Source organism: Boleophthalmus pectinirostris, unplaced genomic scaffold (genome assembly GCF_026225935.1).
Source record: "Boleophthalmus pectinirostris isolate CB_2022bp ecotype Guang Dong unplaced genomic scaffold, ASM2622593v1 HiC_scaffold_3, whole genome shotgun sequence".
In the NCBI taxonomy this organism is placed as follows: Eukaryota; Metazoa; Chordata; class Actinopteri; order Gobiiformes; family Gobiidae; genus Boleophthalmus; species Boleophthalmus pectinirostris.
The window spans coordinates 1204650-1224589 of record NW_026571299.1 but is presented as its reverse complement, the minus strand read 5'-3'; the positions used below and the strand labels follow the sequence as shown (position 1 = coordinate 1224589).

Below are 19940 nucleotides of genomic sequence, written 5' to 3'. Positions count from 1 at the left end.
TCAGTTTATTAGTTTATCAGTTTATCAGTTTATTAGTTTATCAGTTTATCAGTTTATTAGTTTATCAGTTTATCAGTTTATTAGTTTATCAGTTTATCAGTTTATCAGTTTATTAGTTTATCAGTTTATCAGTTTATTAGTTTATCAGTTTATTAGTTTCTCTGCTCATTTAACTCGGCCCAGTTCACAGACACAAACCAAACCAGGAATGTGAAGGAAAAACACAGAGACACCGGTGAAGAAATCTACCTGTGAAATTAGTTTGTTCTTAAATTAAACAGAATATTCACATTACTTCACAGTAAATTAATAAATTAGTTAAAAATAGTACTATATAATTCCACATAAAATAATCAAATATAAATATATAAAAATATAAAAAAATACATAAAAGTTATATTTAAGATTAAAAGTGAATGGGTAAAATGTTACACTGTTTAGAATGAAAATAGATTATAATACAAATAAAAATGTTAATTTAATCTGATTATTCCACATATTAAGTTTTTGACCTGCTGCTACTGAAGAAGCTGAAAAATGTCAGTAAAAGTCTTCAGGCGGAGTTGAGCCTTGGGTCTGTTTTCCGGGTTTTTCAAGTTGGAGCTGCATTCGTCAGTGAAAGATTGGACACTGTGTTTATTCTACTGTTTGTGAGCCGCCCAAAGTCGCCGAGAGTGAGAAGAGAGAGAAAATCCTCGACCACATGACGCAGACGACGCACTGGATCAAACGTCTCTATTGTGGATAGAAATGTATGTTTTTTTTCTAGTGGCTCTCAACACTAAGTCATGCATGTTATGTTCTTCTGGCTTTTTCTTTTTTTTGTAAAGATTTTCTAGTTAGAATGAGTTTGATATAAACATGACAGATAAGTGTCAGAGAAATGGAGTCTGTACTTGAAGACAGGCTGCTTCCTTGGCCACGTCTCTCTTGAAAAAGACATTCTGAATCTCAATTCGACCTCCTGGTTAAATAAAGGTCAAATAAAAATAGAAGAGCAAAACTGAATAATAATTTATTATGAATGAACGTGACATTCTTAAACATCAGCTGAACTTCACTCCAGGTTTTGAGTTTCACTGATAATGTTTGTGATGCTGTTGAGCTTTAGAAATGTAGAAGTTTGGTCAGTTTGTGAATGGAGGCAGATGTCCTGGGGTAATCCTGGTCTTTTCTCTTACAGCTGCTGGACTGGTGTGTATGTACTGTACCGACTCGAGTTGTTCCTCACAGTCTCCACAGATATGCTCCTCCTCGCAGACTCTGTGTTACACAAGTGCTGTCAACGGTAACTATCAACACAACTATCTGCAAAACTACAGCAGGATAAAAGACCTGGTCACAATATCATGAACTGAACGGTCAGTTTAGGAACAGTCTGGGGGATGGAGTTCTCAGGGTCGTGTTCACGAGTGAGGGGAGGATGGAGGATGGGCGGTGATGTGGTGTGTGTGTCAGATGCCCTCCCAGCGTCTGCACTGATGCGGTTGCTGTATTGGACTGTTGTGGTTAAGAAAGAGCTCAGTCCAAAGGCAAAGCTCTCGATTTACTGCTCAAGCCACGCTCCACCTCAACTACAGTCCTGGTTTAGTCCTGGTTTAGTCCTGGTTCAGATCTCTGGTCCTATGGGTATTGATTGAAAGGAGAAGATGGTGGACACAGGTGGTCAAATGACTTTGTCGGAGGAGCTTGGAGTAGAGCTGCTGCTCCACGTGGAGAGGAGCAGCTGAGGCTTGGGCATGTGGGCGACAGTAGCTCAGCTCAGAGTGTTTGTCCACTGATTTAAAGGTTGGTGGTTTGAATCTTGCTCTGGTGGGAAAGTGCTGTATAAAAATTAGGGCTGGGCAAAAATAAAAATATTAATTGCATTAATCGCATGAGTTTGATTGCGATTAATCGCGATTAATCACATGTTATACGCAAAACCAATTAATGAATTAAAAAGTAGCGTATAGCGCACTTTTATTGGAAATGTAAACAAAAGAGCCATACATTTGTTGTGCAAACAGCATTTGTTTCAGAGGGGAACTGAACAGTAAACTGTAAACAAGTGTGTGTGTTAGTTTCAGAGGAGTTTCAGTGTAGTTAGCTCCTCCCTACAGGCAGATATAAGGCAGTGTCCACCAGCGTCTGACCAGAACTGAAGAAGCAGCTTGGAGGAACTTAATTAATTCTATCAAAAAGCTTTTGACCCAGGGCGACCAGATGTGTCGAAAAATTGGGGACAGTCTCAAAATCTAAGCTGTTGTCTCGAATTCTGAATCCAGCCCTGAATGTCCCAAAAATTCCACTCCAACAGAATACTGAGTAGTTATTTTCCTATAAACATTAACAACTGTTGGTAGAGAGGTTGAGTCGACTGCAGCTCTGACTGCTGCTGATAGGCTACACAGCCCATGACGACTTCTGGTGGCTGCGACCTCTAAAACCATGTACACATACAAAGCATCAAATCGTGCCTCCACTTTACTGTACTGTATTGTCTTTAAAAGAACCCAAGAAGTTAGAATTTCAATTCTTTGCTATGGATCCTACCTGGACGACTGAGGGATTACACAAACATTTGAACATGTCATACCTTGCCATCCCTTTGATAACACTCTATTTGAAACTGTAATGTACAAATGCTGAATCTGATCATTGATATTAGTGACTAGAGATAAGAAGCTTCTATATTCCACAAAATGTTCTCTTGTGAGTTTAAGCCATGTTATAATGTTGTTATCTCATCCAAAACAGACCTGGAGTTGTGTTTTGTTACATTCACATGTTTGAGTAAACCTGTTTTAACACATGACATCACAAGGTGGAACAGAGTGTTTTCCATTTAATAGAAGAACTCAGCCTAAACTTACAGGGTTTGTGTGTTAAACATGTGTGAATGAAACAAAACACAACTGTGTTTTTGATGAGGAAACAACATTATAACAGAGCTCAGACAAAGACATAATATGGGCTCTTTAAATTGGCCCATAGAATGTAGTGATGTCATGTGAAACCAGCAGTAGGTTTATCCTGTTACTGTTGTGTTCCAGACTCTGGGACGATCACGATCACTAAAGGCTGTACGTATCCAGGGGACTGGAAATGTTCTGATGGAGGCTTCTTCTACTCGTACAACCTCGGCTCCTCGTTCCTCCAGAACACCACATGCTGTGACTCACACCAGTGTAACTCCGCCCAGCTCCCCAGTGAGTGACACTGCCCAAACTCTCCACCCTCCCACATCATGCATTAACCTGTGTTGTGTTTCAGTCCCTGCGCCCCCTGCTGGCTCTCTGCAGTGCTACGGCTGGGACCCTGATACTGAAGTGTCTACTGCAAATGTGACCTGCAACGTCCAGGAAGTGTGTGGAGGATTTGGTCAGTGTGTTCAATAAGCTGTGGAAACTGGATCAATTATTATTATTATTATTATTATTATTATTATTATTATTATTATTAGACAAATAAGTAATTTATTGATCACAGAGGAGGGGAAACTCAGTGTCCAGTAGCAAACTGTGAATGTCCTACACAACAAGCACAAAGCTGCACATGAATGTCACACTACATGAATCATTCAAAGTTACTAACAATAATATTGAGGTGCACATTAGCCAGATCTTATGTCCTCAGTCCTACAGGCTGCAGCTGCTCCTCTGGACAGTGTCACTCACACACTCCACTTTCATACTAGGTAATGTGGGTGAAGTGCCTTGCCTAAGGACACAACCACAGTTTTGTGACTGGCGCCCCCCTGTGGCACCTGAGTTTCCCAGCGCTCTCACATCCAGCCTATGGTAGTAAAATGCCACGAGTGGAGAGTTGGGGCGAGGCGGGAGAGAGCGAGCAGGGAGAATCACAATAGGTCAGGTGTGTGATAAACGTTTATAAAGACCAATCACTTGATTTGAGTTTGGTCTCTTCTTCACCCACGGACCCACGTGACGACTGCAATGTGAAGGAATCAGGAGAAGCACCAGATTTGACGTCACATTTTCTCCAAACTTCAGTCTCTCCCATAGAACTCCATTGAGTTCACTCTGACCCAGAGCACTCAAAGAGCAAACACATGAATGAAATAAAGTAATATGAGCACATTTAACATTATAAAAATATGTCTACGCACATTTTAATCAAAATGTGAAGCAAACGGCGTAAAACAAATTAACAACTTTATTCATTTCTGTCTAGGACATGTTAGGGAGTGTAGCGCCCCCTATTGACCAGCCGCCACTGTCTTAGTGTAAACAGACCTAAATCTGGTGCCACTGGGGTCACTCCACAGAACAGGGGCGTTTTCACACCACTAGTTTGATTATTTGGTCGCAGCAGGCAATAAAATTGTTATTATGTATCATATAGACTCCAGTGTGGTCCACTTTCACACTGGCAAATGAACCTAAATTGGTCCGATTGTTGTGCCTCTGTTTCTCAGGGGAACAGTGATATCTCCAATTACCAATATCGATGTTCCCTGTTAAGACCACGGGCCGTCCTCATCTCAAGTTTCACCATGAACTCATAAAACAGCAACATGTAGAACTTTGTTCAAACTCACTGCATCAGCCCAGAGCAGAAGCTCTGAGCTCGAGCAACAGCGACGGGGCTGGGGTCTGGTCTTTGGTCTGGTCCTCTGAGCGCGTTGGTCAGATCGATCCGGAGGCTCCATCCTCCATGTGCTGGTTCCACACGGGGATGAGCAAGACCAGTGTGCAGTGGACTGGGTCTGAGCGGTTCTGTGCCGTCGTCTGCGCGCTGGATCTGTGCACAGAAAGCGAGAATGTGCAGTGGACTACAGGTCCGGGCAGGCTGCTCCGGTCCCCTGTGCTGGTTCCGAGGTGGTGCAAAACATCCAGACAGAAGCGCAAATCCATTTTGGTTGGTTCTATGTTGCAGTCCATCCACACACTCCCGGGGAAAGCTCTTCTCAGGCCGAGGCTCCTGACACCACTCCCCACTCCGGTTCATCTGAGCCCGACCTGAACTGGAGCTGCTCCCGCTGGGTCAGGACTCTGGTTTGGATCTAGTCCAACTGTATTTCTCACACTAGGCTAAAAGCAGGACATTTTTGAAGTTGTATCACTTGAATAGGCTATTGCCTGTTTGTAGTGCGGGTACAATACTCTCTTGTCCCACTCATGCTCTCTGATTTACCATCTCCCTGTGTGCGTTTGGTCACGTGACCACGAGCAACCAATCAGCTAGCTATATTAGCACAAACCCCAGAAGCGCAGCAGATTCACGAGAGACAAACAAACGAATGTGTGCTGCAGGTACGTTTTAACTTCATTTCATCTTATTTCACTGTGACAAGTTGCCAAACTCCACAATCCCTCGGAGCCAACTAGCACCACCCAAAAGCTTCAAGTGAGTGTTGATGAATGATATGGACCTGGTAAGTCTGTGCTTGAGCCTTAGCATTTTCCTTTGGTTGTGTGGGTTAGTTTAGCCTAGCCCAGGGGTCGGCAACCCACGGCTCCGGAGCCGCATGCGGCTCTTTAGCTCTCCCCTAGTGGCTCCCTGAAGCTTTTTCAAAAATGAGTGAAAATGGAAAAGGAATGATTTCTTTGGTTGTTGTTTTAATCTGATTTGTTTCGGGGTAAAACCCTCGTTCATCTGCTCATGGATCTGATCCATCAGCTGTGTGTGAATGAAACACATGAAAAGTGTTTCAGCAGAACAAACAGATGAGCTGAAGTGGGGGGTGGTGTCCACCTCCACCTGAGAAGCACTTTCCCCGAAAAAACAAAACAAAAAAACACATGCGCAGACGGACGCTCAGAACAACATATAACGAACCAAACGAGATTCATGCCTCTGTCCGAACGCTTTGCACCCCCTTGGAACCAGCCGCAGTCGAGCGCAGAGGACCAGAGCAGCCCGGACCTGTGGTCCACAGAACATTCTCGCTTTTCCTGCAAGGAACCAGAGCACAGATGAAGCACTGAAGCACTCAGACCCAGTTCTTTGTGCTGGTCTTACTCATCTCCGTCTGGAACCAGGACATGGAGGACGAAGCCTCTGGACCATCTGACCAACACTGGACCCTCAGCCCCGTCTTGAGGAGCTGCTCCCGTGTGTTTGGCATTGCTGCCTGAGCTCAGAGCTTCTGCTCCGAGCGGTGTGGTGTGGTGAGTTGCGTACAAAGTTCTACATGCTGCTGTTTTCTGAGTGCTCCTGTGCACGATCAGAAGAAATGTGACTGCTGCTCTGAATGTTTCCATCATCGTCGTCATAGCAACAGGTAAACGTCGGTCACACTTTCAGCGCGTCAGCTCCTAAAACTCCGTTTATCTCAGTTTACACGCAAACGTGAAACCGGATTTTTCCAAAATCTCCACTCTAGCCGGAGTTTTTAGAAAGATTCGTTTTCAGAGGCGAATTTGCCATTTTCGTGTAAACGATGTGAACAAACGAAGGGAAATGTCTCAGTTTTAAAAAATACCCGTGTACGTGTAAACTAGGCCTAAATGACAAAGGAATAAACACTGACCACCTGATTTCAGTGTCTACAGACGGAGCAGCGAGTGTGAGAGGGTCAGAGAGGGGTTTGTGTATCATGAATGTTCATTTTGTATTTGTAGCCGACTTAGTCATTTTAATAGTCGGTTTATACAGTTCATATACTGACAGCCTGTGTTGTCTTCATATTAGGCTTATATCAGACTTTTAATTTTTTGCGGCTCCAGGCAGGTTTGGTTTTTGTTTTTTGGGCCAATATGGCTCTTTGAACATTTTGGGTTTCCGACACCTGGTCTAGCCGCTCCCACTGGTTCCTATGGGTCTGGTTAGCAATCACTTTATGCCAACTTTCTGCATTTTCCTCTGTAATACTGTGGTCTAACTGACATGTAATCACCTTCAAATGATTACTTATTTTGTCTTATATAGCCCATTTGTTTATTATGCACCTTGTGGCGTTTTTGAGCTAAACATTGTGCCTTAAGCACTCAGCACTTTAAATACTAAGCTGTTATACCACTTGAAGGCACTTTAATTCAAAAGAAGAGTTTTAATTAATCATTTTAAAGTTATTTGATTAATTAATTTAATATTATATATTTATACTTTGAATTATGTGCATACAGATTGTATGGTCCTGTTCTTTATACAGGCCAGGTCTCCATGGTGAGTTAAGCCCAGGTTCTAGTCTACTGACCCCAACTGATATTCAACTCAACTCCTGCCAGGAACCTCGACACCCCCACTCCCTCTGTCCGGGCTGGTAGGAGGCTCTTGTAGCCGGCGTTAGAACTCTCACACCTCCACGCACCTCCACACACCTCCACAAACCTCCACGCTCCTCCTCGCTCCTCCACACACCTCCACCACCTCCACGCACCTCCACGCACCTCCACGCTTCTCCACGCACCTCCACACACCTCCACAAACCATCACGCTCCTCCACAAACCCCCACACACCTCCACAAACCCCCACACACCTCCACAAACCTCCACGCTCCTCCACGCACCTCCACAAACCTCCACGCACCTTCACAACCCTCTACACACCTCCACGCTCCTCTACAAACCTCCACGCTCCTCCACAAACCTCCGCAAACCTCCACAAACCTCCACAAACCTCCACGCTCCTCCACGCACCTCCACAAACCTCCATGCACCTCCACAAACCTCCACAAACCTCCACAAACCTCCACGCTCCTCCACGCACCTCCACAAACCTCCACAAACCTCCACAAACCTCCACGCACCTAAACGCACCTAGCACTACGACCCCACCCGTTCAATCACTCGCTCCCACTCCTCACGGACACTTCCCTTCTGGACTCATGCTCGGGTCGTACGAGCTACTTTTACTACCGTGCATCACGAACTGTGCCTACTGCGTTGATCTGTGCCTTCCAGATTAATTTCTCTTTTTTTGGACATTCGGACTCTGAGTGTTCTGCGTTGTAAATATATGGTCTACCTCACTGAACTTCAGTGTATTGTTAATGTTTGAATTTTCAATGAATGGACATTCATTTATTTTTTTTTGTCTTTTGTCTATACTCCAATACATGGCACTATCTAAAGTAATTTCAGTCTCTGCCTCCTCTCTCCCTGAGCTGTACCTAGTCTTCTGGTTCCTAGCCCATAGTTATTACAGTCCATTACACTGCATTATTATCTTGTAATTACACTATTATTACATGGTAACATGGTATAAAGCTGAATATAATACCCTATATCATTTATTATTATCCTGCTCCACATTGCCAGAAAATTATTTGGTTAATTAACAAATGCTGGTTGCTACGTGAACACGGGGAACACCAGGACCTCTCTGAGTGTGTAAGCCCCAGTATTCGAACACAGGTACACACCCCCCATTTTGACTCAGTATAGTGACACATTCGCACGTTAGTACTCACTCTGATCTTCGTTTATTACATTCTCTATATTGGCCTCTGTTGGCAAAAAAATTTAAAATTCTAAAATGAGTTGCAGCTGCGTCTGAAGAACAATCTGTTATTGCTGGAGTCGTATAGTGCGTCATTTCAGGCAGAGGAGACACATATCCCCTCCCATGATGCATTTCAAATAGTTCCTTTAGACCTACTGTCTCTGGTTTAGACCTGAGTTTACGTTCACACCAGAGGAACTGCACCAGAGTTTGGCATTTGGCCACCTCTTTCTTGAGGTCCGCTTGATTTAGTGCAGATCCAAGTCCGACTGGTGCTTTCACACCAATGTAAAAGAACTGAACTAAGAGCTTTTGGTTCAAATGGACCGTTTGGTGTGCACCAACTGCTGTCAGTGTGAAAGCACCCAAGGAGTCACAGCATGTTGCTAGAAAAGTTACTCAAGTAAATGTAACTGAGTTCTACCCACCTCTGATTGTATCCACCAGATTAAGAGCTCTTGAGTTGATTGTGCATAATATGTGTTTTGGTTTAGTTACATTTGCCCACTGTAGTCCTGTGCTCTGTTCACGCTGCATGTCTTTGTCTTTGTCTTTGTTGTTGGTGTTAGTTACGTCAAACCTGCGGCCGCTCTACGGCTGTGTCTCTGAGAACATCTGCAACAGCAGTCTGACCACAGCGGTGTCCATGGGCCAGTCATATGTGTCCCTGAGTCAGTCAACTGTGTGCTGCAACACGTCCCACTGCAACCCCCCAGGTCTGTCCACTGTACATGTCCACACACATGTCCCACACACACATGTCCCACACACACATGTCCACACACACACATGTCACACACACACACACACACACATGTCCCACACACACATGTCCCACACACACATGTCCCACACACACATGTCCCACACACATGTCCCACACACACATGTCCACCCACACACACATGTCCCACACACACATGTCCCACACACACATGTCCACACACAGACACATGTCCACACACACACACACACATGTCCACACACACAGACACATGTCCACACACACACACACACACACATGTCCCACACACACATGTCCCACACACACATGACACACACACACACATGTCCCACACACACACACATGTCCACACACACACATGTCCCACACACACCACATGTCCCACACACACATGTCCACACACACACACACACATGTCACACCACACACACACATGTCCACACACACACACATGTCCCACACACACATGTCACACACCACACACACATGTCCCACACACACACATGTCCACACACACACATGTCCCACACACACATGTCCCCACACACACATGTCCACACACACACATGTCACACACACACACATGTCCACACACACACACACACATGTCCCACACACACACATGTCACACACACACACACACATGTCCCACACACATGTCCACACACACACACATGTCCCCCACACACACATGTCCCACACACACACATGTCCCACACACATGTCCCACACACACATGTCCCACACACACACATGTCCCACACACCACATGTCCCACACACACATGTCACACCCACACACACATGTCCCACACACACATGTCACACCACACACACACATGTCCCACACACACACATGTCCCACACACACACACACATGTCCCACACACACACATGTCCCACACACACATGTCCCACACACACATGTCCACACACACACACACACACACATGTCCACACACACACATGTCCACACACACACACATGTCCCACACACACATGTCCACACACACATGTCCCACACACACATGTCACACACACACACACATGTCCACACACACACACACACACACATGTCCCACACACACATGTCACACACACCACACACACACACACACACATGTCCACACACACACATGTCCCACACACACATGTCCACACACACACACACACACATGTCCCACACACACATGTCCCACACACACATGTCCACACACACACACACACACACATGTCCCACACACAGACACATGTCCCACACACACATGTCCCACACACACACATGTCACCACACACACACACACACACATGTCCCACACAGACACATGTCCCACACACACACATGTCCCACACACACATGTCCCACACACACACATGTCCCACACACACATGTTCCACACACACACATGTCCCACACACACACACATGTCCCACACACACATGTCCCACACACACACATGTCCACACACACACACACATGTCCCACACACACACATGTCCCCACACACAGACACATGTCCCACACACACACATGTCCCACACACACACATGTCCCACACACACATGTCCCACACAGACACATGTCCCACACACACATGTCCCACACACACACACATGTCCACACACACACACACATGTCACACACACACACACATGTCCCACACACAGACACATGTCCCACACACACATGTCCACACCACACACACACATGTCCCCACACACACACACATGTCCCACACACACATGTCCCACACACACACATGTCACACACACACACACATGTCCACACACACACACATGTCCCACACACACATGTCCACACACACACACACACACATGTCCCACACACACATGTCCCACACACACATGTCCACACACACATGTCCACACACACACACACATGTCCCACACACACACACACACATGTCACACACACACATGTCACACACACACACACACATGTCCCACACACACACATGTCCACACACACACACACACACATGTCCCACACACACATGTCACACACACACACACACATGTCCCACACACACATGTCCCCACACACACACACATGTCCACACACACACACACACATGTCCCACACACACACATGTCACCACACACACACATGTCCCACACACACAGACACATGTCCCACACACATGACACATGTCCACACACACACACATGTCCACACACACACACATGTCCCACACACACATGTCCCACACACACATGTCCCCACACACACATGTCCCACACACACATGTCCACACACACACACACACACACACATGTCCCACACACACATGTCCCACACACACATGTCCACACACACACATGTCACCACACACACATGTCCCACACACACACATGTCCACCACACACACACACACATGTCCCACACACACACACACACATGTCCCACACACACACACATGTCCCACACACACATGTCCCACACACACACACATGTCCCACACACAGACACATGTCCCACACACACATGTCCCACACACACAGACACATGTCCCACACACACACACACACATGTCCCACACACACATGTCCCACACACACACACACATGTCCCCACACACACACACATGTCCCACACAGACACATGTCCCACACACACATGTCCCACACACACAGACACATGTCCCACACACAGACACATGTCCCACACACACATGTCCCACACACACACACACATGTCCACACACACACACACACATGTCCCACACACACACATGTCACACACACACACACACACATGTCCCACACACACACATGTCACACACACACACACACACATGTCCCACACACCACATGTCCCACACACACATGTCCCACACACACACACACATGTCCCACACACACATGTCCCACACACACACATGTCCCACACACACACACACACATGTCCCACACACACATGTCCCACACACACACACACACACATGTCCCACACACACACATGTCCCACACACACACATGTCCCACACACACACATGTCACACACACACACACACATGTCCCACACACACACACACATGTCCCACACACACACATGTCCCACACAGACATGTCCCACACACACACATGTCCCACACACACACACACACATGTCCCACACACACACATGTCCCACACAGACATGTCCCACACACACATGTCCCACACACACATGTCCACACACACACATGTCCCACACACACACACACACATGTCCCACACACACACATGTCCCACACACACACATGTCCCACACACACACATGTCCCACACACAGACTGTACAAAGAAGTGGACTAAAGGAGTGTGTCGTCTTCCACAGCGTTCGGCTCCAGTCAAATGAAGCTTATGAGGCTAGCAGTTATGGGTCGAGCAGAGTTTCATATTAGGAACAGGAATTTATTTATGGACACAAAAGCAAAATAAAAACTCCAGGATCATGTAGAGTGGGTTATTACGAACATTTTAAGACCAAAATGAGGAGCCTGACAGCAGCAGTTACAGAGAGAGGGGATGTTTTTTCAATACAAAGTGAATTGGACCCAGAGTCGATGGAGCTGAATTGTGCCCATGCTCACTTCCTGTTTGGAACTGGCTAGTGGGTTAGTTATATCCACTTACATATACAGTCTATAGTCCCACATATGTCCACCACTGTCCAAAACAGGTCCAGAGTCCATCTCAATTGTCCAGAATATTTCCAGTGTCTCAGTTCTATTTTCCACTGTCCTCAGTGTTTCCCAGATACGTCCACTCAGGTCCTAAACATGTCCAAGACTTTTGCCCACTCTTTGAAATATGACCAATGTCCCAAGTCTGTCTCTATTGTCCTAAATGTGTCCAGTCTCCCAGGTCTGTCCCCACAGTGTTTCAGCACGTGGTCCTTGTCTCAAACTGGTCTTGTCCAGACTGAATGGAGTCTTTCTGTCACAGAGCTGGGGCCGCAGTGCAACTACTGTTCAGGTTCCACCTGCTCCAATGACAGTTCAGTGACCTGCTCCAAGACGTCCGCCTGTTTCACCCGGACCCGCACATGTAAGGTCTCCATGTCCACATCTCCATATATTTAAAAAGTATTTTCTTTGGTAGTACCTGTGTGTGTGTAGTGGGCGTGTCTTTCTGGTTGATTAAAGAGGGGGGATTATGCAAAATCCACTTTTGAACTTTCTGTCATATTATAACATTCCTTCATCACAAACCTGTCTGAAGAGGTTTTAGAGTCACCCATTAATGTTTGAGTAATCTAGTGATCTCTCCTGGGCCCTATTCAAACCCTCCTTACAGTTAGCAGTACGAGCCTGTATGAGGCTCCGTCCCCAAGCCTACGTCCCCCAAGCTCCCACATGACAATTCTCCATAAATCCACAAAAACATGACACAAACTGTCCACAGCGACTGGACAAACCTGATGTGATGTGCAGGAGTTTCATTAGTGGGACGCACACTGAGTGTGTTGTGATAGTGCTCTGCTGATCCACATGGTGATCTCTATGTTCTGTGTTAACAATTAATACCCCATAGAAGTGTAATAGGCCCACTTTAAGTTCTGCATGCTCTGTCTTTCTGATTGGCTGCAGTATACCAGGCTCTCTCTGATTGGTCAGTGTTGCCTCTCTCTGATTGGTCGGGAAGTACGTTTAATGTATTTAATCCACAAATGATCAGGACAATTAAAATATAAATTAAAGGCCCGACAGAGGCCGACCCGCTGTGTGAAAACTAATGCCATAATGTGGTTGTTTTAGGTCCAAAACTTTGGCTAAATATAAAAAAAAGAAAGAAATACATTTAAATTTTTGTTTACATATTTATTTTTTATTTCATTATTTTAATTGTTCAGAAGCCCCCATATGACGAGCAACACACAGAGGCCAGTTTCATCGCCCAGACTGGGGCCCCACCCTGGAGCCGGACTTGGGATGGGTGCTCAACATCGAGCTTCTGGCTCCTGGCCCCGGCCAGGCCCCACAGGGGAAGGCCACAGGATCAATAGGGGGCTGGTGTAGGGAAGGCAGGGACTTCAGCGACCGGATCTCCAGACATGGAGACTGACTCTGGGGACATGGAATGTCACCTCACTGGGGGAAGGAGCCTGAGCTTGTGCAGGAGGTTGAGCGTTACTGACTAGATATAGTCGGCCTCACTTCCAGACAGAGTTTGGGCTCTGGAGCCCAACTCCAAATTAATTAATTAATTAATTAATTGAGCATTGCATTTACAAAGTGCCTTTCAATACACCCAGTGCTCTTCACAGTTCACTGTTCATTCACTCCACACTGACGGAAGCGAGGCTGCAAATCTGTGCCATCGGTCCCTCCAGCCACCATATCTCACACACGCACCACTGGTGAAGTGTCTTGCCTAAAGACAGACCAACAGTTTTTATGACTGGCACCTGATTTTCCCACTGGTCTCCCATCTAATTACTAACCAGTCCCGGCCCTGTCATCCACATCAAGAGGAGCAGCTGAAGTGGCTCAGGCATCTGTTCTGATGCCTCCTGGACGTCTCCCTCGGGAGGTGTTCATGTCCCACTGGGAGGAGGCACCGAGGAAGACCCAGGCTGACCTGGAAACACCTCAGGTCTCCCCGGTGGAGCTGGAGGAAATGTCTGGGGTGAAGGAAGTCTGGGGGTCCCTGCTTAGACTGATGCTCCTGCGACTCTACCTAGATAAGAGGAAGAAAAAGGAGGGATGGATAATTATTTTAAAGTCTATGGGACAAATGAACAGGAAATTCACTTCTGGGACGTGGGCAGTAACTAGTGGAGTGGAAAATCTGTTTCTCCCTTTGGTCAAAAATGTCTTGTTGTTTGGTCAGTGTTATGCACCTGCCACTGTCTGTGATTGGTCAGTATTCTCCTCTCTCTCCTCTGATTGGTTGTTCTGTGTTCTTGGATCTCAGATTACTACACTGATGGATCTAACTACACTTACATGGAAAAAGGCTGCATCAGTGAGAACCTGTGCCCTGCGGCCGAACCCGAGATCTTCTCCTACAAAACGGGCTACAACACAGAGACGTTCTTCTGCTGCAGATCTGACCACTGCAACGCACCAACTCAGCCCAGTCAGTCCAGTTTTTTTTTTTTTTTTTTAACTATAAAGCCACACTCTGTAACTTTAGGAGGAGCAGGTGAGTGCATACCAATATTACAAATGTGTAAAACAGGTAAAGTGCTCATGAATGATTATAGTATGAGATGGTAAAAAGAGACTTGCAAAACCATTTTAGAGCAGGAATTTACTAGTGCAAAACAGTCAAAAATACATCAGAGACACTCTGTACCTTATGATGATAAAAATCCTTTATTTGAACATGGACAGTCTACACGTTTCCACACACAGTCTCTCCATAGTACAGTATAAAACACATCTATCTTATCTCGTTTGGTTTTAACTTCACATTTCCACCTCCAGAAAGTAATTACAGTATAACGTGCTGTACTAAAGTATCACCATAATAAACGTCTCTAAATATTCTGACACACCTTTGGTGTCAAAGTCGTGGTCAGTTTCACACACACATGTAGCTGTATCTAAGAGTGGCATTTTACATATCGAGCATTAATATAGAGAACTTTAATTATGGAACAATCCAGACAAAGGATGAACATCTCCATGGAGACAAAGAGGTGGAGGACCCTCCACCAGAAAGGTCACGTAGTGCATCTTTAAATGTCTCTTTTAGCACATGTGCTCTTATTATCAGTCAGCATCACCTGAAGTGACTCTTATAAACTGTGTTGTTTTCCTCTCAGCGCCCCCTGCTGGTCCTCTGCAGTGCTATGGCTGTGATCTTCGACAGGAAACTGCAGATACGTGAACTGTGATGAAGGACAGAGCTGTGGTAACTTTACAAGTATGTATCCTGTTTGTGTGTAAATACTCCTGTCTTTATCAACTACTGCAGAGAAGTTTGAAATGGTTGCACCACATTATAAAAGAAATGAAACAATGATGAAACTAACTAAATATCAGATAAAGTAACTCATAAATTACATTAAAATATAATAAAAATCCTCAAAAATACACTCCAGCGCCTTTTAAATATTCACTTTTTATATAGTGACACACACACACACACACACATACACACACACACACATACACACACACACACACACTGGGGCCAGGTGGGTTAAGTGTCTTGCCCAAGGACACAACATCAGCATTAATCTGTGGGAGCTGGAATCACACCTCCAACCTGTGGGTCAGTGGATGTGACGCTCAACCAGCGATGTTTATGTTGAGAGCGGGATTCAAACCGCCAACCTTCAGGTCAGTGGGCAAACACTGTACCGACTGAGCTACTGTCGTCCCTTTTTCACCGTCAAAGTAAAAATGATCAATATTCAGCCTTATTTGTCCTGCAAATCACCAAATGCACCCAGAGCCTTTGTTACAGGCTCTTCTCCTCCACAGAGCTCAAAAGCACCAACACCGACTCACAGCTGAAGCGTCACAACAGCGCAGGGCAAACAGCTGTCCCCTTCACACAGCAGACTGTGTCCAAACAGCATTTACCAAACGCACTCATATCACAACATACAGACATGTGCACGCCACATGACAGCGTTTATACACGTGGAAAACCTGACGGAGAAGCACCAAACAGATATTAGATGAGCTACATAAGGAGCGTGAGCAGAGGGCTGTGTCCACTATCACCTCAAAACTCCACTAAACTCCAAACGCACGTGTCCCTCCCGCTGTAGACGTCTGTTTGTGCTCCCGTCACAAAGAGTCGCCAAAGAATAATGTACATCCATAAAATACACAAGAATCGTCATATTTCCTCACGTGTTGAAAACAGTGAGTGTGGAGCTCAACAGTGAGCGCCCACCCCGCGCTTCCACAACTAAACTTCATATTGACTTTTAGAAAAAAATGATTATTAAAAGTTTAAAAGCTCAGGAATAATCAGCTACATGTTAACTAATGACCACAAGACCAATCATTTAATAAAATGTGTTTCTGAAACTTGATAAACCTCTGAGTGAATAAAACATTTCACAGAATCTTAAATGTGCTTGTTGGACTTAGAACATGGACATTAGTTTGCACAGAGCTGGTTTTCCTCCAAGAGGCACTTGAACTTTTAATATTTAAATTTTTTAAACTTACACTTAAATGACTCGTTACTGTAAAAGTAACGCCTTTACTAATGTCGTATTAACAAGGGACATCGTGTTGGTGACTACAGTAATATTTGTATTTTACATTCTGAATAAACTCTGTGTCATGTCAAATCTTTGTGTTTTTGGCAGAGTATGGGTCTGAGGTGCGCGGCTGTGTGTCCAACAATCTGTGCAACACTCTAATGCCTCAGTTGAGGGAATCCTACTATGACCCAGTGACCTGCTGCAACACCACCAACTGTAACCACCCAGGTAAACTCTCACCTGCTCCACTCAGGTCGTTTTCACTTGAGTAAATGACCTCACTTAAATATGGCTTTAAATATCATATTTTAATAGATCTGTGTTTCCCGCACACCATCTTACTTGCAAATTCTGAATTTTATTAGTACATCAATGACAGTTTGGTACTCGTCCTTCATCAGGCAAATACGAGAAGAGCTCTAGGTGGTCATCTTAACCCTTCAAGACCGACGGTATTGTATACGATACCGGCAGACATGTTTTACATAACCGCGCATAACTTTTTAACCATAAAAGATAGAGACTTAATTTTTTTCCTTGTATAGATAAGACTCGTGGCTTTACGAGCATCTTTCCGGCATCATCCTATGTCACACGCACGCTGCGTGGTGACGTAGCGAAAACAGGTGTCCAATAGGAACTTCGCTATTCGGCGCATGACGCGCTCCATCCATTTTCATTGGCCCAAACTTTGCCAAAGATTGTTGTAAGTCAAGATAGTTACTCCTCTGAGCGACTGTGCTCATAGCATTTGATAAAGCAGCCCTAAGTACCATTATTTCTCAAGTAAATGGCAAATTACGCATCTCGGTGTGCGTAATTGCGCATCCCTTACTATTTTTATTTGAAAAGTTTTTTTTTACTTGCAAATGATATATAATACACCCAACAGGACGTAAACAGCCTAGTGCCGAGCAATGAATCGGGTGCGCGCGGGTGTGAGCAGGTGCGCGCAGATGCACGCTTGGCATAGACCCAGCGCACATTCGTGTGCCAAGGTGTTTGTTGTTTTGCGCACAGAGGATAAAGAGCTCCGGGAAGTCTACCAGAAGAAAGAAAGAAAGAACGAACCAACAGAAATGGCACGAACAGAAATGGCACGCAAAGCGTCACTTTCCTTGCTGGAAGCAGTGGCGATGGTAACGGAGCCTGGCAGTGACGCCGAGTCCGATGTGGACACTTTTTATACACATGAAGAGTTGGATTACCTGGAGGGTCTGGACCCTATTGAAGAGTAAGTAGCAAATATTTCATAGTTATTTAGAGCAAACATCATGCAACACTTGTAGTAAACGGGCGTAAATACATAATAGTAGCATGCGTAATGCCTATTTATGTATTGTTTGGATACAGTTTTATTTGATGCGTGAGGGGTATAATCATTTAGGTGGGGGATGAGATTGTGAACTTCAGACAACTGTTTACCTGTGTTGCACTAGACTTATGACATGTATGTTGTTGTTTGTAATAACGAGCTACAAACTACATGTGTAAAGTGGATGAAGTGGTTTGGGAGGTGTGGATGTCCTAATTAGTGAGGTCATAATCTGTTGACACCATTTGGGTGGGGGATGGGGTTGTGCATTGTGTTTGCCCCTGCTGCACTAGACTTAGACTTGTTGTAGTACATATGTAATACACAAGTTTTACACAAACTAACATTTTTTCCTTTTCTTTTGTTTAGTGCTGAGTCAGAGGATGTTCCTCAGGCTCCTCCAGATTCCCCTCTGCCATTCACTTCAGGTGTCTCCCCAGCTTCATCAGTGTCTACAACCACAGCCACCCGTCCAGAACCATCAACACCTTCAACACCTACGATCTCCTCTGAGAGCAGGAGGAGGGGCAGGGATGGAGGACATGGAAGATCCAGATCTCCACTCCTCAGTGCTTCATCTCCATCACCACACTTACTAACCACCACACCAGGAAGACCGCAGCAGGCAAGGATCATATGGGAGGCTGTCATGTGTGCACTGCTGACAAACACAGGGGAAGAGGCAGTGTACTGCATGGAAATGCAAGGCCTGTGATGTGGCACTATGCCTGGTGCCTGATAGGAACTGCTTCCATGATTGGCACTAGGGAAGGACTTGGACGAGTGCACTGTTTTTGTTTTGAGGGCAAAAATGACATTTTTAGAATACCTACAAACTTCATATTTTGCACTTTTGTAGCTAAGACCCTAAACTAAGTATTTATTATGTCTAAAAAGTTGTTTATACATGTTTGCTGTGTGTTTTGAATAAAGGAGTGTGAATATTATTTTCCGTTTTTTTTTTTTTTCCTTTGTATTTCTAGTTCTATAGCTTTTATTACAGCCATATGATACAACTACAGCATTCAGATGGTGAAAGAACAGGTTGTACTGAAAAAAAGAATGTATAGCACTTCATTAGGGGATAAAAGGGGGAGTTTTAATAGCAAAATTAGGAAAAAAATCCAGGCGAGGACAAATGTACCAAAAATGCCCTTAGGTCTGGAAGGGTTAAAGAGGGCGTGGTAAACACCCAAGGGTTCATTTTAACACTGAAATGGAACATCAAAAAGAAAATCCATAAAATCACATTATAGAAAATAAATGAATCAATTTGCATTTCACTGTGTGAAATAAGTATTTGATCCT

The 19940-nt window shown here is 45.1% G+C and overlaps 2 protein-coding genes across 2 annotated transcripts; both read left to right on the top strand.

The window, feature by feature from the left end:
- Positions 1-1196: 1196 nt before the first annotated feature.
- Positions 1197-17539, top strand: LOC129411007 (uncharacterized). Its single transcript, XM_055160381.1, has 8 exons — positions 1197-1288; positions 3036-3191; positions 3256-3363; positions 8962-9108; positions 13087-13188; positions 15058-15222; positions 15914-16014; positions 17423-17539. Exons 1-7 carry the CDS (start codon positions 1201-1203, stop codon positions 15976-15978), a joined length of 831 nt encoding a protein of 276 aa, XP_055016356.1. The 5' UTR covers positions 1197-1200; the 3' UTR covers positions 15979-16014; positions 17423-17539.
- A 421-nt stretch (positions 17540-17960) lies between these two features.
- On the top strand, positions 17961-19390 carry LOC129411008 (uncharacterized). Its single transcript, XM_055160382.1, has 2 exons — positions 17961-18551; positions 19002-19390. The coding sequence occupies exons 1-2, from the start codon at positions 18235-18237 to the stop codon at positions 19345-19347; spliced, it is 663 nt and encodes a 220-aa protein (XP_055016357.1). The 5' UTR covers positions 17961-18234; the 3' UTR covers positions 19348-19390.
- The last annotated feature ends 550 nt before the right edge of the window (positions 19391-19940 follow it).